An 18,964-nucleotide genomic window follows, 5' to 3' on the forward strand; every position below is an offset into this window, starting at 1 on the left:
AACTGGCTTCTTGGAAAGACTGGCTTAAGTTGCCACCTGACCCCACCTTTTCTCTATATTCATAAAATAAAGACAGCTAAACAATGAAGTTTCTTTTCTATGTTTTTCATAATGTTAACAATTTAAATTCCTGGAATAAGATTCAAGACAGATTTACCTTATATCAATATCATAATATATAGTGATATGACATTGGTCTGAATATTTGATTAAAATTTTTTCTGAATATTCACATGGTTTTAGCCTGGCAACTTTGATTTTTTAATTAACAGTAATAATAAATAATTTGATATATAAATTTTGTAATGCTTATGGGTATATATTCTTTATATTGTGAGTTATTATACAGCCACCATCTTTTCTAAACTAAGCCATCTACAAATTTCAAATTACTTTAAGTTTATGAATATCTCACTATAATTATTTACCAATTTTAAAGTACCCATTACCAATGAAACAAAGGTTCATAATTTTAAAAATAAAATTCCTTCAAAGATAAATGTTCTACAATTATCAGACATATATTGTAGGTTTAGGAATTGTCGTAAACTGAGTTCATTTCTACCACTACTATTACATTTCAAACCACTATTAACTCCTCAATAGACTAAAATATTTTTAGAGCCAAATCCAAATACAATGAAAGGAAAATAGATGTAATTGACAATGAAGAAGTTATAGAACCCAAACATCTCTTCCAAATATCCTAGCATGAACTTACAACTATTTTTTTTCTACTTATTCTTTCCTTGTTCAGGATTACATACTGTATATTTGCCCCACATAAACATGTCTGTTCTTACTAAGAAAAAATAGTTTAAATTCCTAAGCATAGTGTCAGCGGGTGCTGCCTGAGATGGGAATGTTTATAAGCTTTATGATATTAACTGCAGCACTCAACCTCAGGTGGCATAAAACATGCAAAAAAGAACTTTCTGTCAGTTTTATTATTTCTAAAAAGGTTCCCCTTGAAGCAGAAGAGTGACCTTGCTCTGCTGAGCTGACATATGCCACTGGATTAATGGTCGAGCTCTGCTGGAGGGAAGCTCACAGAAACATTACAATTCCAGAAGCTGGGCTGGCGGTGACCATTAATCAGGGGGACCAAAATCATGCATCAAACACACTCATTTAAAAGTAGTAAAAATGACTTTAAAAAAAAAAACTTTTTTGAGAATTAGCTTGTTGTTTGTCATTACCTGTGTTCAAGGAGATCACTGCATGACTGGACCATCCCTTGGGGAGAATGTTAGAGGTCATTAAATACCCAGAGACCAAGTGAATGTGGTGCACATTGCAGACTAACGGAGATAAAGGAGAGTTTTTGTTCCAGAGAATTTGATGGGAAAGTGTATTAAATGGATTCTATTTTCCCAACTTTATTTTCACTCCTTTATTTAACTAAGATTTCAAAGCAATGGGTACTATGAATGCTGGCCTCTTTGTGAAGATTTTATTTTATTTTTAAAACTGGAGTAATTGGATTTAGTGGTAGAAACATTTGACTGGTAAACTTGGTTAGGAAATTTCTCAAGATCCTAAAGTTTGAGTCAACATACTCAACTACTAAGTACGTGAATAAGTATCTTCATGGACTTAAAGGTACTGTACATTCTTCTACCACATGTCAACTAAGAAAAAATTTTCAAGACTTTTTCTCTCTCTGACTACTGAAAAGGAGAAAAGGCTTAAATCTAAAACCTGAAAGAGAATGTTCAGTTTAATTTAGATGATAAAAAGTTACTCTTGCTTTTTACAAATCTCTTTGATGATAAAGTTGAATAGGCATAACCTCTCTTTCATTTCTTTAATAGTTTGTCTTTTAGATTAATGATACTATGCATAATACATATGATATAATTTCATTAGTAAGTAGAACAAATAGTAGATTATGGCCTTTATTGAGAAAACCAGCCCATTGACCATTAAGATTATGATCAATGTAGTAAGGCCTGCTATGATTACTACTTCAAAGTCATTCTTCTCCTAAATAACTGCTGCCTTCCTTAACCATGATATTCAATATTATCTTCTTTTGTTAGCCATATGCTACTCTGGAGAATTACTTATGCAGACTTACTTGTTTTTGAAGATTATAGGATTAAAATAGTTGACAATGTCGTGACTATAGTTAAAATATTATTGAATATTTGGCTATAAGTAGAAAAACTCTAATAGGTACATAATAGAAAGTTAATTTCTAAATTTATGGGAGGATTATACATATTTCTTGTAACTGGAAATCTGAATCATCCATTTTTCATACTGCATTCTCTCTATCAAGGTGCCTAGGAAACAAAATTAGTAATGGAAATTTGCTCACAGAAATTACTTATCATTGAATAGGTATGGTAAATGCATAAAGTATGTTACCTGTAATTCCTCATTCCCCTCCCCACCATCTTCCCTAAAACACAGACCATCTTGTGTAACCTTGGTGGACATGGTTAATCATGATCTCTAACTCTCAGCCCGAAAGTGGCATTGGAACGCTTTTCAACACAGCTCTCCATGAAGGTCTTAACAACCCATCCATGCTGGTGCAAAGAATTGAAAAGTTCCACTTATTCTGGTTTCGAAAGATAGTCCATCCAGACAATGGGAAATCCTAGTGATATATTCTTGTGAATACACAACACTTTTCTAGTGCCCCCAAATGATTATGTTCACTAGAAACAATCTTTCTTTCTCTCCCTTGAAGAGTTCGGGAGATATATATATATATATATATATATATATATATTTTTGCAGTACTCGGGCCTCATTGTTGTGGCCTCTCCCGTTGCGGAGCACAGGCTCCAGACGTGCAGGCTCAGCGGCCATGGCTCACGGGCCCAGCCGCTCCGCAGCATGTGGGATGTTCCTGGACCGGGGCACGAACCTGTGTCCCCTGCATCGGCAGGCGGACTCTCAACCACTGCGCCACCAGGGAAGCCCCGGGAGATAATTATTAAGACACATTTTTTTGTCATCCAGTGCTCCTTTTAATACACAGTGTGTGGTTCATTGTATTTTTATTACTTTAATCATCATTTTAGCAATTATCCTCTTTAGATTTGGCAATTTCTAAGTAGTCCCTCAGTCAATAACTACACAATCTCTTACAGTAAATAATTTTTGAAGATGGTTAAGCAAATTCAAATTGTATTGATTTCAGCTAATTTCATGTCCAAAATCTGTGATCATTTTACTGTCTTTCTTTAGACTATCAATAATATAGATATAGACATATGCATACAAAATGCCTTTCATGTATTAAGTAGACAGTACAAGTATAAATAATGATGAATATAAATTTCCAAGCTGACATCTAGTATACATTTTTAATTTATTGTGTGTGTAAATATAATCTGCTTTTAGGAATTGCTTCTATATTTGTATACCATTCATCTGAATATGGCTCTATTTAGCTCTTATAGATTGGAATTCTGTGATTGATGCCACCAATAGAGTGTAAATTCCTCCAGGATGGATTCTTATTCATACAGACAGCCCTGATCCCAAGCACAAAGTTTAGCCATAGAAGCCCCTTAGTATATTTACACTGAATTGCATAATGTAAAACATTATGCTCCTTAAGTAAACATCAGCAAATTGTTTGCTTTGACTATAACGTGACTAAGTTATAATTTGCTTTTGTGTAACTGTGAAATGTATGGTTTTTGTCGTTTAACTTGAAGAGAAATATGTGGGATTTGTCATCTGTTGTGATTTTCCCAAGGCTCCCAACTGTAGGATTTTTTCTATAGGCCTACATCGCTTAAGATCGGTGGCAATCAATGTGTGCTAAAATGATGAGGTGTCGGCAAGTGGTCTCATAGACAAGGTAGGACTTGATCCTGCCCTTGAAGAATGGGCTGGATTTGAGTAGGAGGAAGAAGGGCGGAAGAACTTTCCTTGAGAGAAAAACAGCGTGAGCAACAGCTTAGAAACATAAACGAGTGTGTCCATACTGGCCAGCAAGAAGTGTCAGAAGTTCTGCTTAATCAGATTGACTAGCATTACCTGAATCCATGGGGAATCATGAATGTGCAGCATGCTAAGTTTGGACTTCATTTTGTTAACTAAAGAAGAGCCACTTAAACTCTCTGAGCCTCAGTTTTCCTCATCTGTAAACTGAAGGAATCAATAACCATCTCAGAGGGGGGTTGTATTTGTTTAATGAAATAATTATAGATAAATCACTCGGCATAAAGCAAGCTCTCAGGGGCCAAGAAACCAATGTGGAGCAAGCTTTACATTTTGAGAAGATGAATGGAATGATGAGAATTGGTATTTTAGGGAAAGGAGTCCAGTGTTGTGACGTCTTTAGATGACTGGAGAGGCAAGAATTTGGGAACTAAAGAGCTGAAAGTTGTTATTTCGTTGACTCAGGAATGGGGTTATAAGCACATAGTTGCATAGCGGTAATGAAGATAAATGCCTACAACAGAGATTTGGGAAAAGAATTGAGCAGATGTGAAGGCTGAAAGAATGTGTGTGTGGTAAATATATTACATATTGCATTATGTGTCCAAACTCCCCAAAGACAGCAGTGAGCAAATACCGGTTTCCAACAGTGCAGGTGGAAGGTTCAGAAGGCATGATCAAAACAGATCCTCAGGGGTAAAAGGCCATAAGCAGAGAGAGATTTTTGTTGGCATATACGCCTTCCAGCCTGAAGGCAGGCAGAGAAGCTACTGTAAATTAGAGAAGCTGCAAAATTGGGTTCCCTAAGGGAATTCTTGAAGATTTCAAGGAAGGATGGTATAATGAAACAATTCCAGGAGGATCAAGAGGGACCACTTAGTATACTTGTTTAGTTTAGTAGTTAGGAAAAGAGAGAGAAGGAATAGAAAGTCAGTGCTATAATAATAATACAGGACTGAGTAAGCCAGCAGAAGTTTTACAATAGGTAAAACAAGAAGCTGAGAGGTTCAAGATAGCCTGATCATGGTCACATTTTTTAAAGTTTTGCATTTCCTTTTTATTCTATAGGATTTTGTAAGAGTTGATACCTAGTAATATCAAGTGACTGAACTTTGGTTGCATTATGCTTTTTACCTGAAAAAAAGATATTTAAGACATATCAGTATTATTTATTTTAAAAATTCTTTCCAGCTAAAATAGAATATCTTAATTTTTATTCAATTCCTAAAAGTGCAGCATACTTATAGTCAGTGAATGCAATGTAAATCATGAGATATGGTAATAAGTAAGTAATGCAGCAGTGCAATTGAGAATTCTCAATGTTTGAATCTTTTTCACTCATAAAACTTATTTTTGTTACATTAAATAATAACTCTTTTACAGGTATGGCTCATTCTGCATTGATTTTTTTTAGTTCTAGTTTTCTTTCCTTTAGGTAATTTTCTTTGAGGTAGTTTCAATTTACAGAAAACATCTCTCGGCACATCAACTTCTGAAAGGAAAGCTTTAGCATGGAAATTTTGACACAACTTTTTAAAACACTGTGGTGGAGTCAGAATCTGCACTTCCTTTAGATAGCGTGCAGTTGATAGGAAAGATACTGAAACAGAGAGATCAAGTAGACTAACTTTTGTTCTAAGAGTCCAGATGTACATTAAAAATATTTAGAGCATTGATACATATTTGAGTACTGAGTTGCCTTTACCCAAGGTTAAAATGTTAGTGTTGAAGGCCTTATTTCACACGCTGCTTGTCTTTCAGCCTTCAGCTCCCTGACGCCCAAACAACTGTCTTCCATCAGCGCCACATGATAGTGTAATTATTTAACACTGAGTCAATCCTCATAGATTATTTTAAGTGAGTTAAATTTGTTTCACACTCTTCAAAAGATCTCAGCACCTGAGTTAGTTAGAACAATTAAATCCTCAAATGCCTTTGGATAAAGGCTGACAAGCTTATTGAGATTTAGCATACCATTATTATAGAATATTCATACAAGCACGTGCTGAAACAGAATTCTGAACTTTAAGAGCATATTACCAATGAAGGCTCTATGTGCAATATTTAGATGATGTGAGAACTCATTGGCAGAGTGTGTGTGATTTTTAATTTGCCAGTATATTTCAAAATACTGCAGATGTCTGACTCATATATGCAAATTTTTCTTTGAAATAGACTGTGAAATTTTCCACCGATGCCTTACCCAAATATTGTCATGCTGGATGGAGATAAGATTTTACTTGAAGATCCCAGAAGCTGGAGAGTGGTTAAAAAATGAAAATAAGGGTTCAATTCTTTTGGTTTTGGTCAAAAGGTTGATTTACGTTCCAAAAAAAAAAAGAGACTCCCTAATTCTCCTTCATGTTGATAAATTTAGGATGGTCATTGTTTTAAGAAACCTACTCAGTTCTATTCTATATATCAAGCTAACTTTACATATTTTTCATCCCGCTTAAATAGCAAGTTTCTTTGAAAATGGAAAACAGGATCAAAACTTTGTAATGCAATGACATAGTGGAGAGTACAGCAGGGTGGAGAATTGAAAAAAAAAAGGGGGGGGGATTTTTTTTTGCAAGTTTTTGTTCCTATAACAGTTTCCTCATTGAGAGGAACTATATGATTTCCAAGAATCCTGCTAGCTTTATATAATGAATAGACATTCTGTAATAATTAGAATTATACAAAACTAGAGAAGAAATATGACGAACAAAAAAGAATCCTTTCTTAAGTTCTTTGCATTGCGTAGGGACACACACACACGAATGAGTCCAAACAACCCAAATGCCAGTTATTCAGCCCTATTTTTTTGGAAGCCAAGTAGGCTATGTGGAAGAGGGTAACTGTACCACATAACCAGATAGTCTTCAAAAGGTAGTCTAGTAAAATACATTTATATCGGAAAGTTAGTTGTACTAAAATAAATTTAGAAAGCAAAACTTTATTTTCTCCTTAAATACATCCATACCTCTAAACAACCATGACCTAAGTAATGTTAATGATCTCTTTAAAAATTAGTTCCTTAGAAAGTTGTGCAACCATTTACCCTTTTTTTTTTTTTAAGACTAATTTTTTAAGAACAGCTTCAGGATCACAGCAAGATTGAGGAAGTTACAATTTTCCCATATGCTTCCCCCTGCCCTACACCTTATTAACTCTTTGTAAATTATTTTTAACTTTTATATAGGTACATTTGGTTCTTTTTTTAACCCAACATTTTATTATGGAAAATTTCAAGCATATGTAAACTCAGAGTGTAGTACAATCTACCCCATATATCCATCACCCAGTTAATCATTAAATAACATCCAGTCATGTCTCCTTTATGCCCACATACTTCCTGCCCTCACTAGATTATTTTGAATTACAAATGAAAAATAACAATACTTCCTCAATATCATCATCTAGCTACTTATTTTAAAATTTCCTCAGTTGTCTCCTGGATGTGTTTTGCTACAGTGGTTTATTTGATTTATATCTAAATAAGATCTATGGATTTTGCAGTATTTATTTAGTTGATACAACTCTTAAAGATTCTCAATTTATACTTTCCCTCTCTTCTTTTATTTCTTTCTGTTGATTAGTTGAAGCAACCAGGTTATTTGTGCTGTAAATTTTCTCATTGTCTAAAATTTTCTGGTTGACTTCATCTTTTTGATGTCATTTAAGATGCTCCTCTGTCTCTGTATTTTTTGTATTCGGTAGTTAGATACAGAAGCTTGGTGTGATTGCAGGTTTTTTTAAAAAGAATATTTCATTGGTGATATTAGGTGCTTCCGTTATGAAGCCCATATTCTGGTTCATTCTTTTTTGTGATTTGAGTAGCCATTGATGATTGTTGCCTAGATCCATTATTGCATTTGGGACTTACAAAATGGTACTTTGGTAATTTCATCACTTAATTGATTAGCTAGAATATATCACACATATACATGGAAAGAAAAATTTTCCTTTATTAAATATTTATTTACTCTCAAATATGTTTTATACAAGAAGGACAGATTAAATGTTTGTTTTTCCCTTTATTTGCCAGTTTTCATAATATGGCTGTAACATTTCCAAAGGTGACAACTGATATTTTTCTTCTTAGTATCATTATGAACTCATGAATTTTGATATATTAGATGTATTTCAGTGTAGCTCAGTTATTATTCCTCCTTTTACTAAAATTGTCCCATATTTGGATACAATTTACCCTAGTGACAATCTTTTAATATGGCCCTTGTGTCGTTTTGGCATGGCCCTAGTAGTCTTTGAAAGCTTACCTACTTTATGGTATGACAAAATGAAAAATTTGAGAATATAGACTGAGAATTTTGACTTCAAATGTCATTAACATCGTTACTTATTTTCATTGTCTCTCAACATTCGCATTTATATATATCGATATCATTAACAATGGTGTGAATACTGAAAACAGGTTAAAATTAAAAATTTTTTCCTTCCAGTTTTATTGATATATAATTGGCATACAGTACTATATAAGTTTAACATGCACCGCATAATGATCTGACTTACATCCATCATGAAATTATTATCACACTAAGTTTAGTGAACATTCATCATCTCATATAGATATAAGATAAAATAAAGATTAAAAAATCTTTTCCTTGTGATGGGAACTCTTAGAATTTACTCTTTTAACAATCATATATAATATACAGCAGTATTAATTATATTTATCATGCTGTACATTACATCCCTAGTACTTACTTATCTTACAACTGGAAGTTTGTACCTTTGACTACCTTCATCCAATCCCCCTCTCTCTACCCCCTGAATCTAGTAACCACCATCTGATCTCTTTTTCTGAGTTTGTTTTTGAAGTATAATTGACCTACAACACTATGTTAATTCCTGGGGCACAACATAATGATTTGATCTTTCTATATATTTCAAAATGACCAACATGCTGTCTAGTTACCATTTGCCACCATACAATGATATTACATTATTATTCCCATATTCCCTAATTTCATACCTGTGACTCATCTATTTTTCAGTTGGAAGTCTGTATCTCTTAATCTTCCTCACTTATTTCTCTCATCCCCCAACCCCTCCCCTCTGGCAATCACCTGTTTGTTCTCTATATGTATGACTGTTTCTGTTTTATTACGTTGTTCATTTGTTTGCCTTTTTCAGATTCCATATACAAGTGAAATCATACAGTATTTGTCTTTCTCTGTTTGACTTACTTCAGTTAACAAAATACTCTCTAGGTCCATTCACGTTGTTGCAAATGGCAAGATTTTGTTCCTTTTTGTTCCATTGTGTGTGGGGTGTGTGTGTGTGTGTATGTGTGTGTGTGTGTGTGTATTTGTATACCACATCTTCTTTATCCATTCATTTATTGATGTGCACCTAGGTTGTTTCCATAGCTTGGTTATTGTAAATAATGCTGCAATGAACAAAGGGGGGCAAGTACCTTTTTGAATTAGTGTGCTTTTTTTTTTTCTTTGCATTAATACCCAAGAGTGAAATTGCTGGATTGTATGGTAGTTTTATTTTTTAATTTTTTGAGGAACCTCCATACTGTTCTCCATTGTGGCTACACCAGTTTACATTCCCACCAAGAGTGTACAAAAGTCCCCTTTTCTCCCCATCCTTGCCAACACTTGTTATTTGCTGTCTTTTGATAATAGTCATTTGACAGGTGTGAAGTGATATTGTAGTTTAGATTTGCATTTCCCTGATGATTAGTGATGCTGAGCATCTTTTCATGTGCCTGTTGGCCACCTGTATGTTTTCTTTGGAAAAATGTCTACTCAGGGCCTCTGCCCATTTTTTGATTGGGTTGTTGGATTGTTTTTTTTTTTTTTTTTTTTTCTTTTTTTGATGCTGAGTTTTTTGAGTTCTTTGTATATTTCCAATATTAATCCCTATTTGGATACATCATTTGCAAATACCTCCTCCTATTCAGTAGGCAGCCTTTTGTTTTGTTGATAATTCCCTTTGCTGTGCAAAAGCTTTTTAGTTTGATGTAGTCCCATTTATTTATTTTCGCTTTTGTTTCCCTTGCAGGAGGAGACATATCCAAAAAATATATTGCTAAGATCAATGTCAAAGAACCTACTGCTTATGACTTTGTCTAGGAGTTTTATGGTTTCAGGACTTACATTTACGTCTTTAATCCATTTTGAGTTTATTTTCTTATGTGGTGTGAGAAAGTAATCCAGTCTGATTCCTTTGTATGTAGCTTTCCAGTTTTCCAACACCATTTGTTGAAGAAGCTGTCTTTTCTCTATTGTGTATTCTTGTCTCCTTTGCTGTAGATTGACTATATAAGTGTGGTATATTTCTGGGCTCTCTATTCTGTTCCATTAAACTATGTGTCTGTTCTTGTGTCAGTACCATACTGTTTTGATTATTGTAGCTGTGTAGTATAGTTTCAAATCAGGGAATGTGGTAACTACAGCTTTGTTCTTCTTTCTCAAGATTGCTTTGGCTATTCAAGGTCTTTTGTGTTTCTATACAAATTTTAGAGTTATTTGTGAATTCATACAATTCTGTGAAAAATGCCTTTTGTACTTTGGTAGGGATTGCACTGAATCCATAGATTGCTTTGGCTAATGTGGTCATTTTTACAATATTAACTCTTCCAATCCATGAGCATGGTATATGTTTCTATTTGTTAGTGTCATCTTCAATTTCTTTCATGAGTGACATAGTTTTCTGAGTACATGTCTTTTACCTTCTTAGTTAGATTTATTCCTAGGTAATTTTTTTGGATGCAATTGTAAATGGGATTGGAAAACAGGTTAAAATTTGTCTTTTTTTTTTTTTTTTTTTTGGTCCTTCAAACTATCAAATTACTGTCTTTTTTTTAATTGTTTAAAATAATTCCTCTCTCTAAGCCACCAATTCAATATGAAATTAGATTCATTATTTTTATTTGGAATTGTTAAGGATTGCTTTTATTTTTATTTAATTTTGTTTATAAATATGTTTTTAAAGTTACATGGTTTTAAAGTCAAATTTATAAAACAAGGCATATTCAGAGAAGTGTGTTTTCTGTCCCTTTTACTTTGCTTCTTTTACCCCGTTTCTCTAAGAAGGAAAATATATTTTTGCCTGTATTGAGACACATACATGTATTTTCACCCTTAGATAAAAGGTGGTCTATTATGTACACATTTCTCCACTTGTCTTTTTTCATGTACACTGTCCTGGAGATAATTCCATAGCAGATAGTTATATTTCAGTGTTTTTGCAGATGCACACATTTCTATTGTTTGAATTTACCATAAATTATTCAATCAGTCTTCTCTTGATGAACATTGGGATTTATAGCTTTTCAATATTATAAAAGATTTACATTGAATGTGCATGATTTATATTCAAGTGCATCTCTGACATAGACGTCTAGAAATGAAATTTCTGGGTCAAAGGGCATATACATGTAATTTTGCTAGTTTTTCCAAATTACCTTCTACAGGTGTGCCATTTTACAAACACATATCGAATTGCATAAGGAAAGACTGTATAGATTTATAGTTAAAGACTAAATATAATCTAATGTCAACAAAAACAAAGAATTATCTAAAATATAAATTGCATTTTTATTTAAGTTACTCTTGTCGATAGCTATTTGTTTATATAATAGCTCTGTCTTGATGGGAGTTCTGTCACAAAATAGTATTTGCTAAACCTAATCCATTATAATTATACAGTGCAAAATTATCAATATTGAAATACATTCTTATTTATAAAGGACTATCATCTATGAAACCAGCTTACCTCCATGTGATTCACCTTTTCACTGGAAACTTAACAGCAGTAGAAATTATACATTTGTTCACTGTCCATATCTCATAGTAGACATTAGCCCTTTTTCATTAAGGCATAACCTATACATTATGAAACCATCTCAGAAAGTCACTAACTTTTTGACTAGAGAATACTGAAATTTTAAAAACATTATTTTAAATACTTAGATTTGCTTCTAAAGGGTGTCTTAGGACAGATTGGTATTTTACTCCTCTGGCTTAAAGCTGTTGAGTGATTCATAATGAGATGACTGACAAAACCCAAAGTAATAGTCCTGAAAACCACTACTCCATTATCTGCTTCTCTTTATTGACACAGTGAGGGGAGAATTAATTTTAAAAGATGGTGACTATAGATTAGTTAATGGCAGAAGATACTGTAGAGAAACGCTGAAGTGAGCCTATTCATGCCGGGCAACACGACCGATTATCCAGTGGTGGATATCATGCTGTAACCCTCATTAATATTTAGTAGGCAGGACATAGGCTGGTTGTAGACTACAAAATTGCCCTAAGCACAGGCTCCAATAGGCCATAAGAATGTTTCAAGTAGATAAAAGAGTAACAGATTTCCCTGTGTTCAGGTAGTTTATAAGCAACACAAGAATACACTCAATTCCCTTTTGTGATTTCTGGGCAATTATGGCCTGGCAGAAATGCCTACTAGGCAAGTAGAAATGATTAATGCTCTGGGAAATCACTCTAAGTTAGTAAGCCCTGCGTGAGAACCAGAGTGGTTCTCAGTTTCAGTCCTTCTTTTTCTCTCCCCTCACCACAAGGTGAAGGGCTTCTTCATCAGGGGTAGCAAGTCAGCGAAAGGCATTATTTGTGTCTAACACAGCCATCATCCTTGGGGTGACGTTCTGTATCACACTGTCTATCAAGCTAACCCCTTGTCACGTGTCAGGATCTTTTTATTTAAACTGATTTAAAAGGGAAACAAGGAGTTTTAAAGATCACTATTAGGGAGACATGAGAATAAAAATGCTTGTAAAGACTGAGCCTTTGAAGCCGACTTGAACTAAAATGATCTGTGACTTTTAAAGGACAATACAAAGTTTTATAGATTACTGACTCCCATTTTTAACTTTTCAAATTACCAGGTTATTTTTCAGTACCACCAGCTTATTTTGAAAATATTATAAGCTTGAAATGAGATAAAGTTCTTAAGATAACATATTCTTGGGATTTGTGGGTATATAAAGTCTGTAACATCCAATATCCACCATCCCAAACAATGTATAAAATTAAATAGTGAGAAAATATCAATTTTGTGACTCAAAGACTCTAAAGATTTTTGAAAATGTGTTTAGGAGAATCATTTACTTTGCAGTATATCAGGAATTGCTTGTAATTACCTGCCTAGAATGAGTTACATAGGAATAAAAATTTAGCCTTGTAGGCAAGAAGTATCCAAGAGAATAAGTCTTCTATTAACATACTAAGCTTTTTCTTAAAACGAGTGAATGAAATTGACCCAGGGGTCTCACTGTAATTCCATGTTAAATGTGGAAAAATTCATTTTCCTCCCAACCTGTGTACACCTAAATGCGCTTTTCAATTTATTAATAGGTCTGTGTATGTGCCTTCTCATTCTGACATCTAGTAGAGAGTTTCAAATTATCAGGAGTTAGCTACAGGAAATGCATTTGTGTTCATTTTTACTTTTTGATAAATATGATCTTTATGAGGAACAATTGTGGATCTACTCAAATGCTTGTTTTTGTGTGTTTGTTTTGTTGTTTTTTTATTAGTTGGTTGGTTGTTTAGTAATACATGCCATTCTCAAGAGCAAAAGTAACACTATAAATTAAAAATAATTTAATAGATTTTTCTCCAAGGTGCTTAACACTGTAACATAAACATATGAAGACATTTTATGAACTGTAAATATTACAATGTTAATAATAGTTACACCTTCAGTGCCATTAGATAGTCCAGAGAGATTTTTTAATCCTGTATTTGCAAGAGACTGATGCTTACTGAACCATAATCTAATCTATTTAGCAGTTTTATCAGTGAAAGTCACAAATCCTAAATTTCCTTTCCTTTTTCTTTCCTATTTTATAGCGCAGCAGCAGTTTTGGGAATTTTGACCGTTTTCGGAATAATTCCATATCAAAACCAGATGATTCAACTGGGGTTAGTATTCTATTCCATTTTAATGAGTGTTATACAAACACATTATGAAAAATTATGAAGCCAATGTAATTTTTGCAAATTACAGTAAGAAAAAGGAATATATTTAAAGATCATAACCTTGCATACATTTTTGTGATAAATGAACAAACAATTATTTAGTATCTAGTACCATGCTGGACATTAAGAGTAAAAATCTATCTAAGAAACCTAACAGATGTTTGGGAAGGCAGAACATCAACTTACGAAGGATTTACAGTTTAAAGTAACACAGATGATCCCAAATTTTCTGAGCATTTCCACTATAAAACAACATATATGTTAAATTTCATGTAAGTTGTAATTGCTTTAATTTAGGAAATGATTAAATGGCTTAATTGGAAATTAGTTAAGGAGAGCGTAGGCTGCTCATTTGCACTCTCATACTTCTGTACACTTTGAAATGTCTCAGTGGTGACCATTCCATACACATTTGCAAACCATGAACACTTTGAATGTAGCTTAAGAAAAGCTTCCCATAAAATTATTTACATCATCATCATCATCATCATCACTACATTTAACTGAGCACTTACCAGGAAGTAAGCACAGCACTAAGCACTTTACCTACCTGTAAGTAGGAACTATTATTATTTTTATTTTATCACTGAAGAAATATGTTTGAATAAAATTACTTCTAAATTATACAGGTCATAAATGACAAAGGCAGGATGCAACATCGTGTCCAAAGTTTGCTATTTGTTATACTATCTCATAAACCATGGACCAACTGTGATAAGTGATTAATGAAAAGTAAAACAACTAATAAAATAGAGGGGAGGGATGTACATTGAGAAAAGTAAAAATATATGCTTATCATTGAACCTGAGTTATCTATTCATGTGATAGATTTGTTTTAGATCAATAGGCTTTAGATCTTATGCACTTCTTAATTATTTCATTCTATATATTGCATCTTTATTTTTTGTTTTTTTTAATAAAGAATTCTTTTTATCATATCTGACTCTCAGAATACCTTTCAGATTCCTATATCCATCTACCTATAATATCTTTAAATATGTTGATTTCAGCAATGGATATTCTAGACAAAAAAAAAAGTAGAAAGAAAATGACACCTATTATTACTTTATAAATACCTCCATTAGTGCATACATATGCATGTGTATATATAATATATCCCCTTTTATACATATATTACATCTATCCCTTTTTATTCACCTATATATTTATGTATATATAAACTTATGGATAAACTTGTATACATGCATGAATATACATTGATAAACTTGTATATAGCTATATGGTCTATCAACATTTACACAGTTGTAAATAATACAATGCAGTATGTGTATACAAATAGTGAGAAGCCCTATATAATTTTTTTATCATGAGGGATTTCTTGTTGATCTTTTTTTAAAATTTTTATTTTATATCAGAGTATAGTTGATTAAGAATATTGTGTTAGTTTCAGGTGTACAGCAAAATGATTCAGTTATACATATACAAGTATCTGTTCTTTTTCAAATTCTTTTCCCATTTAGGTTATTACAGAGTATTGAGTAGAGTTCCCTGTGTTATACAGTAGGTCCCTGTTGGTTATCTATTTTAAATATAGCTGTGTGTATATGTCAATCTCAAACTCCCATATTGTATAAACCTTCAACTTTCCATAATCATACATAGATATATTTACTGTTATTAAGTTTATAATTCTAGAGTTAACCTATAAAAGTTGCTCAGGCTCATTCAAATTCATTGATTAGTAATGGTGGCCTAGCAATTTGTGAAAGAACTTAGTGAATCTGATAAAGTAGTTTGCACATTTTTTAGCAAACCATCATTTATTCATTCAGTAAATGTGTGTTGAGCATCTACTCTATGACAGGATCTCCCTTAGGCACTCAGAAAGTACTGTTACAATACAGGTGAAAATCCTTACTTCATGAAGCCTAGAGTCTAGGAGGAGACAGACTTTAAAACAACAACAAAACCCATAAATAAATATCTAAATAAAATTGTGATTCAGGCTATGAAAGAGAACAGCACAGAAAAATGTTGAAGTTAAAAATATGCTTAGATAGTTTCTTCAAAGCTTTTGTAAAGGAAGATAGAAAAACCTGAAATTAAAAATATTTATAGTACTCTTTTCTAAAACTTAGGTAATGGTAAGTTAACACAGATAGTAATAAACTAATCTACTTTCTTATTTATTTTAGTTTGTAATTTTACAGTGAAGATAAAGAACATTGAAGTAGAGAAAAGAGAGAAGAAGAGGGAGTGTGGACAAATGACAATGTTTTTCATTGCTTTATTGTTTTGTTTTTTGTAAATAATTCTAACTAGGTACATGAAGGGGAACGCATAAATGAAAGTGAAGAACAAAACAAAACTTCAAATAATGGAGGAAGTTTAGGTAAAAAAATGAGAGCTATTTCCTGGACAATGAAGAAAAAAGTGGGTAAAAAGTATATCAAAGCCCTTTCTGAAGAAAAGGTAAGTGTCCTCTGTTAATCACTTGTGTTTTTCTGTTAATATTTTTCTAGGTAGTTTAGAAATATTTGGCAGTTTATGAAGGCCTTCAATGTATTTTCTCCCTCAATAATTGTGCCCAGAAGTTGGGCGGAAGAAAGCATTATCACATTCTCATAGAGGAAATTGAGGCTTAGAAAGATCACTCATGTAGTATGTGAAGAACATATGTCATTTATGTTGTAACAAACAGTAGTACATCACTTCTTTTCATCACCAAATGATATTCCATTTTATAGATAAGCCTCATTTTATTCATCCTTTCATCAATTGATGAACATTTGGTTGTTTCCATTTTGGGATTATTTTAAATCATGCTGAATGAATGATTCAGCATGATTTAAAATATGAATATGAATATCTGTGTTCAAGTTTTTATGTGGAAGTATTCTTTCATTTCTCTTGGTTATATGGTAACTCTGTCTGATACTTTGAGAAACTGGCAAACTATTTCCCAAAGAAGTTGCATCATTTTACATTCCCACTAGCAATATGTGAGAGTTCCAGTTTCTCCACATGCTTGCTAACACTTGTTATTGTATGATTTTTGATGCTACCCATCAAAATGGGTGTGAAATAGATTCTCATTATAGTTTTGATTTCCACTTCCCTGATGACTAATGATGTTGAGAATATTTTCATGTGGCCATTTGCATATCTTCTTTCAAAAAGTGTTTATACAAATTTTTTACCTGCTTTTTAATTGGGTTGTATTTTTATTGTTGCTTTTTTAAAAAATACCTTATGGATACAGATCCTTTATGAGATATACGATTTGCGATATGATATATTTTCTCCCGTTCATGGATAGTATTTTCATTTTCTTGATGTTGTCATTTACAGAACAAATGGTTATAATTTTGATGTAGTTCAATTTATTTTTTCTTTCATCATTTGTGCTTTTAGTATTGTATTTAAGAAACCATTGCTTAATCTAGGGTTACAAAGATTTACTCCAATGTTTTCTTCTAAGAGTTTTATAGTTGTAGCTCTTAAATTTTGATGTATGATCTATTAATTTTTCTACACGGTGTGTGGTAGGAGTCCAACTTCATTCATTTGAATGTGGATATTCAATTGTCCCAGCACTACTTGTTGAAAAGACAATTATTTCTCCATTGTATTGTCTTGGCATCCTTGCTGAAAAATCAATTGATCATAAATATATGGTCAGAAATATATGGATCATAAATATATGGATTTATTTACGGACTCTCAATTCTATTCCATTGATCTATATGTCTTACAGCTATTTTCTTTTTAATGCATTTCAATAGGATCTGTCCCCAGTACTCCATTAAAACAGTTGTCACAGTCAGTATTAACCTCTATGTTGCCAAAGCGAATGGTCACTTTTCTTTCTTCTTACATGACTTTTCAGCTGTACCTCATGCAAGTGATGATTTCATTACATATGAAACATTCTTTTTTCTTGGTTTCTTTGGGCATTCTTCTGGCTTTCCTTCTTTCTCAGTTTCCTTTCTTAGCTCTGCTTTCTTTCCTGTCCTTCTAAATATTGAGTTTTCCTGAGGATTGTTCCTAGATGTTCTACTAGTTTAGTCTCTCTTCCTAAGTGATCTCATCTTGTCTCATGACTTTTTCACAATTACATCTCTAGCTATGATCTCTCTCTTTTTTAAAAAAATTTATTTATTTTATTTATTTACCTTTGGCTGTGTTGGATCTTTGTTGCTGTGCGTGGGCTTTCTCTAGTTACGTTGAGCAGGGGCTACTCTTCATTGTGGTGTGCAGGCTTCTCATTGTGGTGGCTTCTCTTGTTGTGGAGCATAGGCTCTAGGCCCGTGGGCTTCAGTAGTTGTGGAGCATAGGCTTAGTTGCTCCGTGGCATGTGGGATCTTCCCAGACCAGGGCTCGAACCTGTGTCCCCTGCACTGCCAGGCAGATTCCTAACCACTGCACCACCAGGGAAGTCCCATATGATCTCTTTACTTATCTGTTATACTTATATAACCAACTGCTTATTTGATATTATCACTTAGATGCATAATAGATAACTGGAACCTAATATATCTAAAATGGAATTATTGATTCTCTAAGCTCTACAGAAAGTTTGTTTCTTGTCCAGTCTTCCAAGTAGAAATAGACAACACTGTCATAACTGTAGATGCTGGAAAGAAAGGAGAGGGGAGAGAGAGAGACAGAGACAGAGAGAGAAGAAAGCCTACAAATCACTCAAAATTCCTTCTTTTTCTCACTTTTCACACCAATTCATCAGCATATCCTCTTGGTACTAACTCCAAAGTATATCTAAAACCCTTAACTTCTCCATGTAAATTATTCCTACTTTAGACTAAATAAACAAACTCTCTTGCCTAGATTACCTAATTGGTTTCCTTTCTTCCACTCTTTCCTCCATAAAAGCGATTCTCCACATGAAAGCCAGAAAGATCTTTGAAAAGTCAGATTCAGAACACATCACTCCCTTGGTTAAAATTTTACAGTACCAAAATGCATTCCCTTACTATGATGTGTTCATTCCAGTCCTCTGAGAAGTAGACCCCCAAGAAGGGAATAGACACACCAAAGACTTACTGGAGAAAATGCCTGTGAAGGATAAAGAAGAGAAAGGAAAAATGAGCAAGGAAATCCTTCAGACTACAGTG

The 18,964-nt window shown here is 33.2% G+C and overlaps 1 protein-coding gene across 2 annotated transcripts in view; it reads left to right on the forward strand.

Moving 5' to 3' along the window:
- Positions 1–18,964, forward strand: part of LOC113618350 (SAM domain-containing protein SAMSN-1) — an 81,004-nt gene that overhangs the window by 41,718 nt on the left and 20,322 nt on the right. For both annotated transcript variants that reach the window (XM_027102423.1, XM_027102431.1), the window contains exons 2-3: positions 13,743–13,814; positions 16,155–16,304. In XM_027102423.1, the coding sequence (XP_026958224.1) occupies positions 13,743–13,814; positions 16,155–16,304 (222 nt within the window). The remainder of the gene's footprint in view (positions 1–13,742; positions 13,815–16,154; positions 16,305–18,964) is intronic.

The sequence above is a fragment of the Aethalodelphis obliquidens genome, unplaced genomic scaffold (genome assembly GCF_003676395.1).
Source record: "Aethalodelphis obliquidens isolate GAN/ISIS:26980383/991018 unplaced genomic scaffold, ASM367639v1 scaffold1, whole genome shotgun sequence".
NCBI lineage: Eukaryota > Metazoa > Chordata > Mammalia > Artiodactyla > Delphinidae > Aethalodelphis > Aethalodelphis obliquidens.